The 14026-nt window shown below is 41.9% G+C and overlaps 1 protein-coding gene across 4 annotated transcripts in view; it reads right to left on the bottom strand.

Annotated features, from left to right (window-relative positions):
- The window catches only part of LOC109895613 (rhotekin-like), a 91686-nt gene that overhangs the window by 56261 nt on the left and 21399 nt on the right, over nt 1–14026 (bottom strand). The window contains exon 1 of one of the 4 annotated variants that reach the window (XM_020489460.2): nt 3922–4559. The exons of the other annotated variants lie outside the window; for them this stretch is intronic. Coding sequence (XP_020345049.1) covers nt 3922–3954 — 33 coding nt within the window. The 5' untranslated portion in view covers nt 3955–4559. Of the gene's footprint in view, nt 1–3921; nt 4560–14026 lie in introns of those variants that run through there. 4 annotated transcript variants of the gene reach the window in all.

The raw sequence follows: 14026 nt of genomic DNA, 5'->3' as shown, positions 1-14026 counted from the left end.
ACCAACAAAAAAAAAGTGTTAAACAAATGTAAATATATTTGAGATTGTTCAAAGTAGCCACCCTTTGCCTTGACGAGAGCTTTGCACACTCTTTGCATTCTCTCAACCAACTTCATGAGGTAGTCACCTAGAATACATTTCATTTAACAGGTGTGCCTTGTTAAGTTAATTTGTGGAATTTCTTTCCTCAATGCGTTTGAGCCAATTAGTTGCGTTGTGACAAGGTAGGGGTGGTAATACAGAAGATAGCCCTATTTGGTAAAAGAACAAGTCCATATTATGGTAAGCACAGCTCAAATAAGCAAAGAGACACGACAGTCCTTCATTACTTTAAGACATGAAGTTTCTTCAAGTGCAGTTGCAAAAACCATCAAGCGCTATGATGAAACTGGCTCATGTGGACCATCACAGGAAAGGAAGACCCAGAGTTACCTGTGCTGCAGAGGACAAGTTCATTAGAGTTACCAGCCTCAGAAATTGCAGCCCAAATAAATGCTTCACAAAATTAAAGTAACAGACACCTCAACATCAACTGTTCAGAGGAGACTGCATGAATCAGGCCTTCATGATCAAATTGTTGCAAAGAAACCACTACTAAACAACACCAATAAGAAGAAGAGACTTGATTGGGCCTAGAAACACAAACAATAGACATTAGACCAGTTGAAATCTGTCCTTTAGTCCAAATTGAAGATTTTTGGTTCTAACCACTGTTAGAATGATGCAGAGTAGGTGAACTGATGATCTCTCCATGTGTTTTTCCCACAGTGAAGCATGGAAAAGGAGGTGTGATGGTGTGGAGTGCTTTGCTGGTGACACTGTCAGCGATTTATTTAGAATTCAAGGCACACTTAACCAGCATGACTACCACAGCATTCTGCAGCGAAACGCCATCCCATCTGGCTTGTGCTAAGTGGGTCTATCATTTGTTTTCAAGAGGACAATGACCCAACACACCGCCAGGCTGTATAAGGGCTATTTGACCAAGAAGACGATTGATGGAATGCTGCATCAGATGACCTGGCCTCCACAATAACACAACCTAAACTCAATTGAGATGGTTTGGGATGAGTTGGACCGCAGAATGAAGGAAAAGCAGCCAACAAGTGCTCAGCATGTGTGGGAACTCCTTCAAGACTGTAGGGAAAGCATTCCAGGTGAAGCTGGTTGAGAGAATACCAAGAGTGTGAAAGCTGCAATTAAGGCAGGTGGATACTTTCAAGAATCTCAAATATAATATATATTTTTATTTGTTTAACACTTTTTTGGTTACTACATGATCCCATGTGTTATTTCATAGTTGATGTCTTCACGATTATTCTTCTATATAGAAAATAGTAAAAGTAAAGAAAAACCCTTGAATGAGTAGGTGTGTCCAAACTTTGATGGGTACTGTATATATATTTATTTGTATTTTATTCTGTTATATTCTGTTATATTCTTACTATAAAATATAGGCTGTGTGTTGACTGATCAGGTAGGTTTGTCGTCTGTTTAATGAACAAAATAAATTGATTTAATTTGGATGGCGCAGACATGGCTGCACAGACCAGTAACATAGGCCTAATTAAACTCAAAATATGCTAGTCTATTTTTTTGAAAATATATTAGTCTTGTGTTTCTCATGACTTGCCTAAACTAATTAGTAATGGATTTATTTTTGATGGTGTATATTCTCAATGGACTTATTAAAATAGATGCCCACCCACATCTGCAAACCACTACAACCACTTGTGACCGGCATGCGCACTGGAGGTATAAAAGGCCTATGCAGGCAAAAATTAGGTAATGTCCTACTGCCGCCTGTTGTAACAGTAGATGACCGCTGGCTCGGATGCCTAACAGAATGTGTGTGGCCATGGCTGATTCACATTCTCCGCATTGGAGCAGGCGGCGAGGCTGGCTTGGAGGGTCCCTCTGGGTCTCTCTCCTTCAGAATCACCGATGTGCACGCACACACACACACACACAGCCCCACTCTCGAACATGAATACCTCCTATGTACTCTGTAAAAGTGTATCTCCCTCTTAAAGTGTATGAGCATATATGTATGGTGTGTGTGTGTGTGTGTGTGTGTGTGTGTGTGTGTGTGTGTGAAGAACAGCCTGTGATAATATTAGTATTGATTCAGTGTGGCCAGGCTTTTAATATCAGGGAGACATAGTGCTGAAGGCGTGCACTATTAAACCTCTCCAGATTCCTATCATATCTCTGAACCTTAATAGACCCAGTGTGCTTGCTGGGTCAGGGACACCAATGACGACTTTGGTATGATGTTCGTGTGTGTGCTGACCTAATTCAGTCTACACCAGAGTGTGTGTGTGTGCGCGCGCATGTTCTCACCATTACTCAAAAACAACAGTAAAACAGAAGTAACTTCATTAACACACATACAATCTAATGGCAGGAGAAAGGAAAGCAGCTTTCAAAACAGACACAGATCTGTGTAACACAACTCATGTCTGCTAGCAGAGATGCATGCCAACACTGCATTACCTGTCTGTCTACAGTATACCACTGGCTGATGGAGTCATTATCTACATACACATCAATCTATCCCCCTGCAGGTTCTCACACATCCATCACACTGCCTGTATGGCACTCTGCAGCCCAGGAAAAAACAACCAGAATGATTGTCCCCTTCTACAAGATAGTGCTTTCCGTCCTAAGGAAGATGTGCCATGGGAGTCAGGGATGCATCTCAGGGAACAGTGCTATTTTCTGTGAGAGATGATCGCCTCCCTCTCTCAAGAACAGGAAATGGAGATGTAGAGAGATAGCTAGAATGACAAGATGAAAAGAGCAGACTCGCTGTCGCAGTCTCTGTGTATCAGAACACAAGTGACCTTTCCATATTAAAAGTACAAGACATCCCGGACACACACAAGTATGGTCGCACGCACACACATGCAAGCGTACACAAAGAAATGTGCTTATGTCACACACACACACACTGCAGGAAGGAGTCTGTCATTGAGGAAAAGGTGCAATCCCAAAATGATCTGTAATAGGGTATTTGGCTAATCAGGCATCAGATGTGTTTCAGCAACCCTAGACAGTTGTATGCTGCTGTAGCTCTCCAGTGATGCTGGCATGTGCCTGGAGCCCAGACAACCTAGCAGATCATCGAACACCACAAGTTAACATGTCCAAAATACAGATGACCATGTCCTTTATCACAGTGTGGTCAATGAGAAATAGTGAGAGATTCTGCCACAGGTCCAAAATACAGATGACCATGTCCTTTATCACAGTGTGGTCAATGAGAAATAGTGAGAGATTCTGCCACAGCTACAAGCCTTTGCCTTTTCCGGAAGCTCAAGGCATCTAGAGAAGCTCTCCACAGTCCGGAAATGCATTGATGACAAATGTAGTTAAAAAAAAAAAAGCATAGTAGCTGCATTGTTCCACTTGAAAGAATGTCAGACAATGTCCCACTGAACATCAGAGTATCCCAATTACAACCCATATACCCTGTGACCCAACCACATGAGAGCTATGCCACAGCCAAACACTCTGTGTGTGTATATATCATTCATAGAAAATGATCTACCTCTGCTATTAATGTCACCTCCAAGAACAATCGCCAATGGGGCATGGTGGTGCATGTTCTGAATGAGTCTCCATGCCTTATGAGAGACGCACGTTCTAGTCGCAATGGGGTTTCTCCATAAAAATACTTAATGGGCTTTCACTGCTTTACAATGAGCTACAACAATTGTACTTGCCACTTGTATTTATGTAATGACGGACTGTTGTCATTGATTTTATGGCAGAAGGACAGACAATGGTGTAGCCTCTGTCAATTATTCTAAATCAAAGCATTGCAACATTTCCTCTAGAAACACCTATGAAATTATAACCATATATGGTTATTATGTTGCCTAACTACTTAGGTTAAAATAAAGCCACTACACTTACCCGCAGATTCTTTGAGTTATTCACGCTGGCCATGGTAGTTCAAAGACGAAGACTCTCCTAATATCCAAACAAGCAACACACTTATGCAATACCAGGTTACAAGCAACGTCCCAAACAGCTCGCACACCCAGAACTCTGATTCCTCAGGAGATAATAAATCAATCCGTTTTTTTTGTTGAAAAACTGTAGTAGCCTAGGCTACAACCTGTTTTTGTATTATTGTCGTCCGTTCCCAAAAAACGGATACCCCTGGCTTGCGCAGGACCAGCGGAGAATGTGGCGGTCATCTGCCCGACCTCATCTCGGCGCTGTCATCCGAAGCCCCTCCGACTCGCTCTTCAGCACCGGACGAGTAAAGACTGACTGCCGGGAGGACTAACCGGAGAGGCGGCTGAGGAGGCGGGTGTGCTGTGTGCGCACACCGGCAAAGAAGGCTGGAGCGTGGGCAAGGTTTGAAAATAAGGTACGCGTGTATGTCAAATCCGTTGCTGACTGTGCCTATATCCGTCCACCTATGGAAAATGACATCCCAAATAAGAGACTGCGTGTGCAGTTTTCGAAATAGTGACACATGAAACAGTCACTTTTCCCGAGCAATACCAAATAACTCAAATCGTATGTGTTAAAAAGGTAGGCTTGCATTGTTTTCTTACGGTGCATTAGTCCACAGCTAAACTACTGCCACCACAGTACCGTAAATCCCTGAAATCTCTCGCCAAAATTTCTATCGCTCAATCAAATACATTTCGAGATTCCATCGCCTGTTTGCGATTTGGAGACTTGGTGTGGCAGTTGTGTGAGTTTCTGGACCCGTCATTGCCTGGAATGTGTCTAAAAATGATCAACCTGTTGTAGGTTCTGTTTGGAAAGTATGACACTTACTATAATATATCCAAATCAAAATCGGTATTTAAAATCAGGCAGTGACATTTCACCTCAATACCATGCGAAATATGCAAATAAAAACATCTAAATAGTTGTTTGACATTTCAAACAAATAACTATATTTAAACCAACCCTACTCTAGAAATAAAACATCCGCCTGAATTCCCTGGTCTTTGCTAAATTGCATGGCCCTGTGGGTGCACTGGGAAGTTGGTGTGCGCTGATGCACATCGCGCGGTGGCTGGTGATGGATGGACGCGTTTTGCAGCCTGCTGGAAATGAGAACAGAATAAACGGATGAGCACTACATAATTAAAATGTGAGAACAAACAAGCTTCAAATACAGCGACTGCATGCTCTGACATACGTTTAGAGCAAATCCATTTGAATTCAATCACTTTTTGACAGCATCCCTTTTGATTTAAACAAAACTTTCAATACATGTTTACCCATGGAAGCAGTGGTCAGACTGACTTTCTGGTCCTGAATGCCAACAAGGAGATAAAAAGTGCTCAAAGTTGACACATTTTGCATAACCCACCATAGGAAATCCATGTCTTCACCAGAAAAGATAAAGCGGATGAGTATGATACGATTTAAAACCTTAAAGTTATCAAACAATTGTATTATTTCTTTATATTTTAGAACAAATATTACATGTTTAAACCTTTTAAAAAAAAGGTGCAATATGCAGAAATCACTCAGCCATTTCCTGGTTGCTAGAATTAGTTCCCCTAATTTTAATTTGTGACAAAACAAGCAACGCATAGTGTAGAGAATGCTTGTACCAACTAAACCACTGTGAAATATATTGTCAATAACCAAAAATATTGTATTTTCAGCTGTTTGAAGCTGGTGTTTGAAGCATAGAAATAGCACACATAAGAACATGTCTACTGCTTCTTAGACTTGTCTTGAATGAGACAGACAGGTATAACTCACATTTCTATACAACTTACATTTCTATGTGAATTTGATCAGGTTCGCCTAAAAAGTTACATATTGCAGCTTTAACGTCAATCATCTAAAAGCCTCTGACTTGTTTCAGGAAACTAGGTGTCGCGCATTACTACTTCACAGGGGAGGCATTTGATCGTAAACATGTATTTTTATCAAAATGTGTTTGACAGAATGCCTTCTGCAACATGTGAACTTTCATGTGCCTTAATAACAAAACTTGTATGCCATCTGTTAATATGAAAACAATTGTTAAATTACGAGCCTAGTTGGTTTAGTCAAGGGAAAAGACAGGAACCTTCCTTGCTAGCCATGATTGGCTGAAATAATGGATGGGCTGGACATGCCGAGAGAGGAGTTCGGATTGGTCTGCCATGTAGCACGCTTCTGTCTATAAGATGAGCTGCCCAGTACATGTAGGTAATAATTTCTAACGTGGCTTAAAAAAAAAACATATCACGAAGAACTGCAAAAGTGTTGATAATGCTCTCCATTTTCTGGAGGACCGAGTTTTGACATCAGTGGAATGCCCGGCGGAAGCAGAGTATGACAGCTAAGGAGAAGGAGAAAATTCTGGTGTTTGATTGCAAATACACGGAGGGAGTTGAAAAGTCTGTTGTATAAAATAAATCTGTCTTCGGATAGATTTTCAAACTAAGGGCAACCATGCAGGTAAGTCATTTTTCATTTCCAGTAAAAGTGTAATGTTAGCTAGCTAGCTAACGTTACTGTGTTGTAATATTATTCGTATCGCAAGGCCATTTGCATTGCTAGTTATAGCCTAATGTTAGTGTTACAAGAATTATGTTCTCAATGTTCATAAACCAATAAACTACTCAGTCTGCTAATCAGGATTTGTAAGATACTGATTGAAATTAAACAGACGGAGGCCCAGCTAAAACAGTCAATAAGGTTTATTCACGAGAGCGCTGTCTGTTGTACAAAACCATTCATTTTATACTGGCTTCTTACGCACATACTTCACACACAAACAAAACATTAGGTATCCTACGCACACACTGTCCTGCTACCCAGCCGATTAGGGGAGTCCGTGAGAAGCACTCTCTATCCTCCCTCAAGTTAGGGAGACCCTGGGAAGTACTCTGGCCCCCAGCCAAGGTTGGCACCGAATCTTGTCAGACAGTCTGTTTTTAAGATACTATAATACAGATATATTGTTATACTCTAACTCTGACTAAAAACTACACTCACGGATATATAATTCTACTGACTAAAACCACACATTAGAATAATCTCATGATTCTAATCAATTTCATACAATCATTTGGTTTCAGGGTGGAATATTCTAATCATTCATATGAACATAGAAATCCCATTAACAGTTAGCTAGCTAACATTGAACCTGGTTGGTTAGCTACCTGCAGATTCATGCAGGGTAGTAACGTTATGAGTTGGGTTTATGGTTTAGCTAGCTAGCTACATGTCAAAACAAAAAGACTCCACTATGCAAGTAACCATTTCAATAGAATGTTTGATGCCACTGCGACAACTGTCGATAGACGTAGCTGGTAAATTCACTCTGGCTATCTACTCAGATTTCAGAGCACTCTCGTCTTAGTGTGCCAGAGCGCAGAATAATTGATGAATTTACCCAGCTCAACACCCATTGAATATGGCCGGTCTCAGTAAGCTTTGGCAAAAAAAAGCATAATTAAATTGTTGCCAGCAGCACAGTTGATGTCACCAACGTTCTGGATAACATGAAAACAGCCTAACCAGCTCTGCTAGGGTGAGTAAAATGGTCAGAGTGAGCTGTTCTCTCATTTGTGTCTGGAAGTAGATAGCAAGCTAGCCAACGTCAACCAGACAGCAGTAGTCAAGCACCCAAGCTGTTAGGTCAGAACGCTCAGATCAACCCTACATTTCGGCAAGAGCGTCCAGTGTGCGAAACACTCAATTTACAAACGGCCAATCTGACGACACAGTTTACGAACACCCAGTGCACTCTGGCACTCCAGATTAAATTTACAAAACACATGTGTAGATTAAACCAGCGTTAAATCTTAATCTTAGTTTTTTTAGTACACAGCCTCACATGTGAATCCTTAAAGAGATGGGCGGGGATAAGGTTTAAGAGGGTGTGAACGATGCTGAATGGGTGTAGACAAAGAAGAGCTCTCCAGTAGGTGCACCAAAACAAGGGCCATTTTCTCAAAATTGAGGCTACAAGTTAATCAATTTTCAAAGCAGAATTACTTTCCCATTGTTCCTCAACTGTAGTGTACATATAATTTTTTTGCTCGAGTCTGTACTTTTATCCAATATTTAAAAAAAAAAGTTTCATAATTTGCTACATAAGACCGAATCGAGCCGGTTGGTCAAGGGGTCTGAATAATTTCTGAATGCACTGTATACTGAGAGAGTGACAATCAAATAAAACACATTGGAGACCTTACAACTAGACAAAAAGGAAAATTCTCATTTGAGTACACAACACAGAAACATCATAGACAGAACCCCTTCCCCTCCTTATTGCAGGATTGTGACAACGATGTGATTTTGGAGGTATGGCAACCTGAGACTAGTCCAAAACATGACAACCACCCTGTATTCAAGAGCATGTTGTATCTCAACCGATGGTGGACACAACGCAACAACCTTAGATGATGTAAAATAGGGTCTGAGCTACAGCATTTGTGAACATGAAAAAAAGTTTAAGCGATTTTAGATCATTGATGTTAACAAACAAAAAAGGACCATTTTGATTATTTTTTTATTCTCTAAATAATTATACAATATTTGTAAAACCCTGTTTGTAGGATTTTAAAATAGTATCAATCTCAACCATTTATCTTTTTCAGTGAGGAAGACATGGATGTCTCATGGTATGGTGGGGTATGCAAAATGGGCCAACTGAGCACCTTCATCTCTTGAATGTTTTGGCATTCAGGTCCAAAAAGTCACTTTCTGAGCACTAAGTATGAAAGGTTTCATTCAAATCAAAAGGGGTGCTGTCAAAAAGTTACTTATTTCAAATGGTTTTACCCATTCAATAGAGGCAGGCGTTTAACAAATCAACAGCCTAATCAACTTACTTAGGGCCTAGGGCTGACCCCATTTAGTCGACTGGTCAATTGTTTGGTCAAGGCTGTTGGTCGACCGAGAATTTTTTAGTCTAGCAGTTGCAAAGAAATTCAAATGTGGGGCACGTCTTGATTGATGCCTGTCTCGGTGGACTATTCCATTGCGGAGGCCGTGGGGATGGCACACCAGTATTACCAGTAGTACATTTACTTTTAAAATCACATAATTTCTAATTTACAATGTTTGTTTGGTTAGCATAATTTCTGTTAATGCATTCAATATATTATTATTATTATTACAGTATTTTACATTTCTCATTGTCGGAGTGGACACTGTGTGCTCTGCAAACAACCTACAGTAGGCTACACTTATTTCATTCCATTTACGAGTTGTCAATTTATTCATTGTGTTTTATTAGGAGCCCTCTTGTCAATGTTGAGTATGAGTTGTGGAGCTTCTCAAATAATTTCTCTTCACATCAAAACAGCAAGTAAACAAAGTATGTTTTTACATCCACTAAGAATAACAACAGTTCCTCAATGTAGCCTATTTGAACAAATCTTTCCAGCTTTCTCCCCTTCGATAACCACGGTTTGAAGGGTGAAAAAATGTAATGCTCTGATCAGGTGGAAACATCATAAAATAGGCCTGCCTGATTACCTGTTATCCCTTTCGCAGGAATATAACTTGGTCCAGAATATTTTATATAATGTTGGAAGTTTGTTAGCATCTGGGCTGGACCAAGTTAATACAATGTTTCAAGTTCCTTGCAAACAGGCCATGCATAGCCAATATCATTTATTTTCTACCTGTAGGCTGCAATTTTTTTTATTTGTTGGCTTTATGTAGGCTAGTTGGCAATGGCATAGTTGGCAATGGCATAGTTGGCAATGGCATAGTTGGCAATGGCATAGTTGGCAATGGCATAGTTGGCAATGGCATAGTTGGCAATGGCATAGTTGGCAATGGCATAGTTGGCAATGGCATAGTTGGCAATGGCATAGTTGGCAATGGCATAGTTGGCAATGGCATAGTTGGCAATGGCATAGTTGGCAATGGCATAGTTGGCAATGGCATAGTTGGCAATGGCATAGTTGGCAATGGCATAGTTGGCAATGGCATAGTTGGCAATGGCATAGTTGGCAATGGCATAGTTGGCAATGGCATAGTTGGCAATGGCATAGTTGGCAATGGCATAGTTGGCAATGGCATAGTTGGCAATGGCATAGTTGGCAATGGCATAGTTGGCAATGGCAATATAAGTTACTTTTAGATTTGTATAATGTATCATTTTGAGACACGACAAATTTATTATAAAATAAATTAAACTGTTCCATGAAAATGTGCATATGAAAATCATAACTGGCACGTAGACTGGTAGAAATGGCAAGATACATTGGCACTCCAATGGAAAAGGTTGCTGACCCCTGGTGTAGTCTAAAACCGACAACTTCGGGAGTGTAATGGCAAAATCTGTGAAGGCCAGCAGCAGTGGGAGGTGGTGGTTTGGGACAAGTTTTTGTTCTTCTGGTTAGGCTCTCTCTCGCTCCCTCGAGTAATGGGTGTGTCTTAATAATTTAATCAGTGTGCTTAAAGCATCAGACAAGCTCAGTAGCTTACATATAGCTGATTTCATTAAAACACATACGGTGTGTCTACATTATATGGAAAAATATACGTTTAAGAATAATCGACCAGTCGAAAGAATCTTGGTCGACCAAGATTATTATTATTTTTAAATAATAGGGGACAGCCCTGCATAGCCCTAATCATAAATGAATGTCTATGAGCCTATACACACCTAAAGGCAATGGCGTCTCCAGTGCCCATCATCAACTAGCAATATTTCTAGTTGATTATGGGCACTGGTTAACTATTGGATCAGTCAGGAAGCATATCAGATTGGTCATTTATTTTTATCAACTTTTATATATTTCAGGGGAACCCAATTGTGACCAGTGTCTCATTTACAAATGGTGCCCTGAAGACAAAAAACATTCCATCAATACAATACTTTAGGTATTGCCTATATAATGTTTTATATAACTTGTTATAAGCATACATTATATGGCTTATAATAGGCTGTAAATTCAGGATCATTATGAGATAAAACGTATGATCGTCATACATGCTAAAGACAAGTCGTACAATGCTTTATAACTGCATTATAGCCTACCTGCAGCCTTTAAGTCAAGTATTACCATCAGATTTAAGCAGCTATTAAGTGAATCAGAGGTTCTATTTTATAGCCAATCCAACAAGTCTTAATTACTACATGCTTGGACCAGGGGAGGCCTAGCCTGACTTCCTCCTGTCAGTCACACTGTTCCTTCCCTCTTTACCCAGACAGACAAAAAAAATGGCACTGGGAGGAGAGGTGGAAGGATGGCAACCTGGATGGATGGGGTGGGATAGGATGGAAGAGAATGGGAGACTGAGAGGAGAGCCGTGGTTGAGTAAGTATATGATTGAGCAAAGAAAGGGAATGAAAAACAGATGAAGATATTAATGATGAGGTGTAGAAAGGATAGGACGGAACAAGAGTGGGTCTGTTTTGGCTTTGCTTCTACACAAATAAACTCACGCATAACCCATCTCCACATCTATTCTGTCAACAGAGCTCTTCACCTCCGGCTAAGGACTGAGGAGGAGGCTGTCCTGTGACGGTTTGTTATGGTAACCTCTTCACTTTGAGTACTATGACGACTCCCACACACAGCTAAGAGCCAGGGGCAGCATGGTCAAACAGCCGTCGACAACGAGTCTACTGTAGCATCATCAACAACACAGAAGGATGCTTTTGGATTGCAAGTAGGATTAAAGACAGTTAACAACACGAGACAGAAGACCGTTTATAAAAAGCTTGAACCCTACCTCCCAGCGGTCTAAGGCTACAGACCCAGGTTCGATCCCGAGCTTTATCACAACCGGGAGTGATCTGGAGTCCCATGGGGGCGGCGCACAATTGGCCCAACATCGTCCGGGTTAGGGGAGGGTTTGGCCGGGGGGGGGCTTAACATGACTCATCGCGCACTAGCGACTTCTTGTGACGGGCCAGGCGCCGGCAGGCTGACCTCGGTCGTCAGTTGAACGGCGTTTCCTCCTCCGACACATTGGTGCGGCTGGCTTCCGGGTTAAGCGGCAAGTGTTAAGAGGCGCTATTTGGAGGGTCATGTTTCAGAGGACGCATATGACTCGACCTTTGCCTCACGTGCCCGTTGGGGAGTTGCAGTGATGAGACAAGATCGAAATGGGGAGAAAAAGAAAACAAACATTGTTACTCTGTGTGTGCGCACGCGTAGATAGGCCAGGACAACTGAGTTAGAGCAGTAAATATCTTGCAGTTAATAGGATTAGAGTTCCAGGAAGCAGTGGGCACGTGGCCAGAGAGGACAACCTATCAAGCGTTCCCTGCCTCACTTCCCTTTACCCTCGGAGCACTGAGGTACTGGAAAGCAGACTACACTGCCATACACACTAAATAACAACAACCAGACAAACCATGTATGGTCACACACACACACACACACGAAACCGATACATAAAACAAATAACTGCACACTGACAGCATACAGTAAGTGATAAAATGGAGAGTCTAACCAAAAGGACCACGAATGAGTTGTGGTCCTCAAATGACACCATACTACGTCAATACTGAATAAATGGTTACGCTTGATGTGCTCAAATCCCAACAACAGAGGACCTAAGTTGCACACCAAATGGAACCCTATACAGGGCACTACATTTGATCAGGGCCCTATGGAGCCCTAGTGCACTATAAAAGAAATAGGGTGCCATTTGGGACGCAAATCATAGTCTGATGCCTTGCATTCCACTGCGGGCAATTCCATTGGTCTGCCTAAACTCTGTGTCCCACTGAGACCTCTTCCTTCCTATTTACTCTCTCACTGGCAAAAATGCTTTCCAAACAAACAACCATCTCTCTTCCTATCTAAGCAGTTAGTCCCTAGAGTTCCCTTCCTTCCTTCCTCGTCATACACATCAAGAGCCAAGTCTCTGTCTTAGCTCTCTCCGTCCTGCTTTCTGTCCATCCATCCATCCATCGTTCTCCAACGCTCTGTGCTTGTGCAACTTTTGATGGATTTAGTCTTTGATAGTCAATTTTATTAATGAGACATGACGTGGCCTATTTCCTTCCTAGTGGCAAGGGCACATTTCAGTCAGGAAAAGTAAAAAAATAAAAATAAACACTCATTGTGAGTGTACGAACAGTAAACCGCTTGGACTGGAAGAAGTGAATGACATTTTACATAATAACACACTGTATCTCATATTATTCAACTATTGTAGTACATGGAATCCTAAATGGCTCCTTCTAGATTCTCTCAGCAACAGGCATTAGACAGCAGTGGTCAACAACTGTGGATTCAAGGGGGCTTAAATTCAGACTAAGTGTCCCTGACACATTATCTAAGGAACACGACCGGTGACCTGACACACTGACCAATGACACTTTGAGAGGGTCTTGGCTGAGCAGGGGTTAACAAGGGGTCTTTGTGACAGACAAGTGTCCTGCTCAGCCAATGGGGACTGAGCTGTGTGCTTCCCAGAGCCAATGAAAAAGGCCTGCTGCGCTCCTTCCTCTGCCCCGCTGCTTCTTTCCTCCAGCACTACAGTAAACGGGCTTAACCTTTGTCTCTCAGTGACGAAGAGATTAGACGCCCATACGGTTCCCCTGCTGGAGGAAGGCTATGGCAATCTGCTTCTTCACACAAGGAAGACTTTTGTGCAGTGCTTTGTGGGGTACTTTTCCTCTCCTCTGCTGTACATTCTGCACATCTCTCACGTCTCCCTCTGACCCACCCTCTCCAATTTCCTATTTTCTCCATCTCCCTCTTCCCCTCCCTCTCCAGCCGAGTGTTAACCGGGCTGTCGTCCATCGGCAGCCCAAAAGCAGCTAATTTAATTTGAAAATGAAAATTGTCCAGGAGCCAAATTGGGGAGATTCCAATCGCTTTTTCACAGCTTTTAGAGGTATGATCCACAAGAGAGAAGGAGAGCGAGAAAGAGAGAAAATGTGCCTGCATGCAGCAGGTGCAGGATAAGAGTTTCACAACACAACAGGCAGACAGGCAGCCTTATGGGAAGCAGTCCCAGAGTCAAAGTCAGCCAACTTAAAAAAGGGCACCGTTTCAACACCCCAGGCCCCCACTCCTTCTGTGACCCTGTGCTAGTGACCCCTAATCACGAGCTGGTG

This window comes from Oncorhynchus kisutch, linkage group LG8, assembly GCF_002021735.2.
Source record: "Oncorhynchus kisutch isolate 150728-3 linkage group LG8, Okis_V2, whole genome shotgun sequence".
NCBI lineage: Eukaryota > Metazoa > Chordata > Actinopteri > Salmoniformes > Salmonidae > Oncorhynchus > Oncorhynchus kisutch.
The sequence above is the reverse complement of the archived record's forward strand: the minus strand, read 5'-3'. Positions and strand labels throughout refer to the sequence as shown.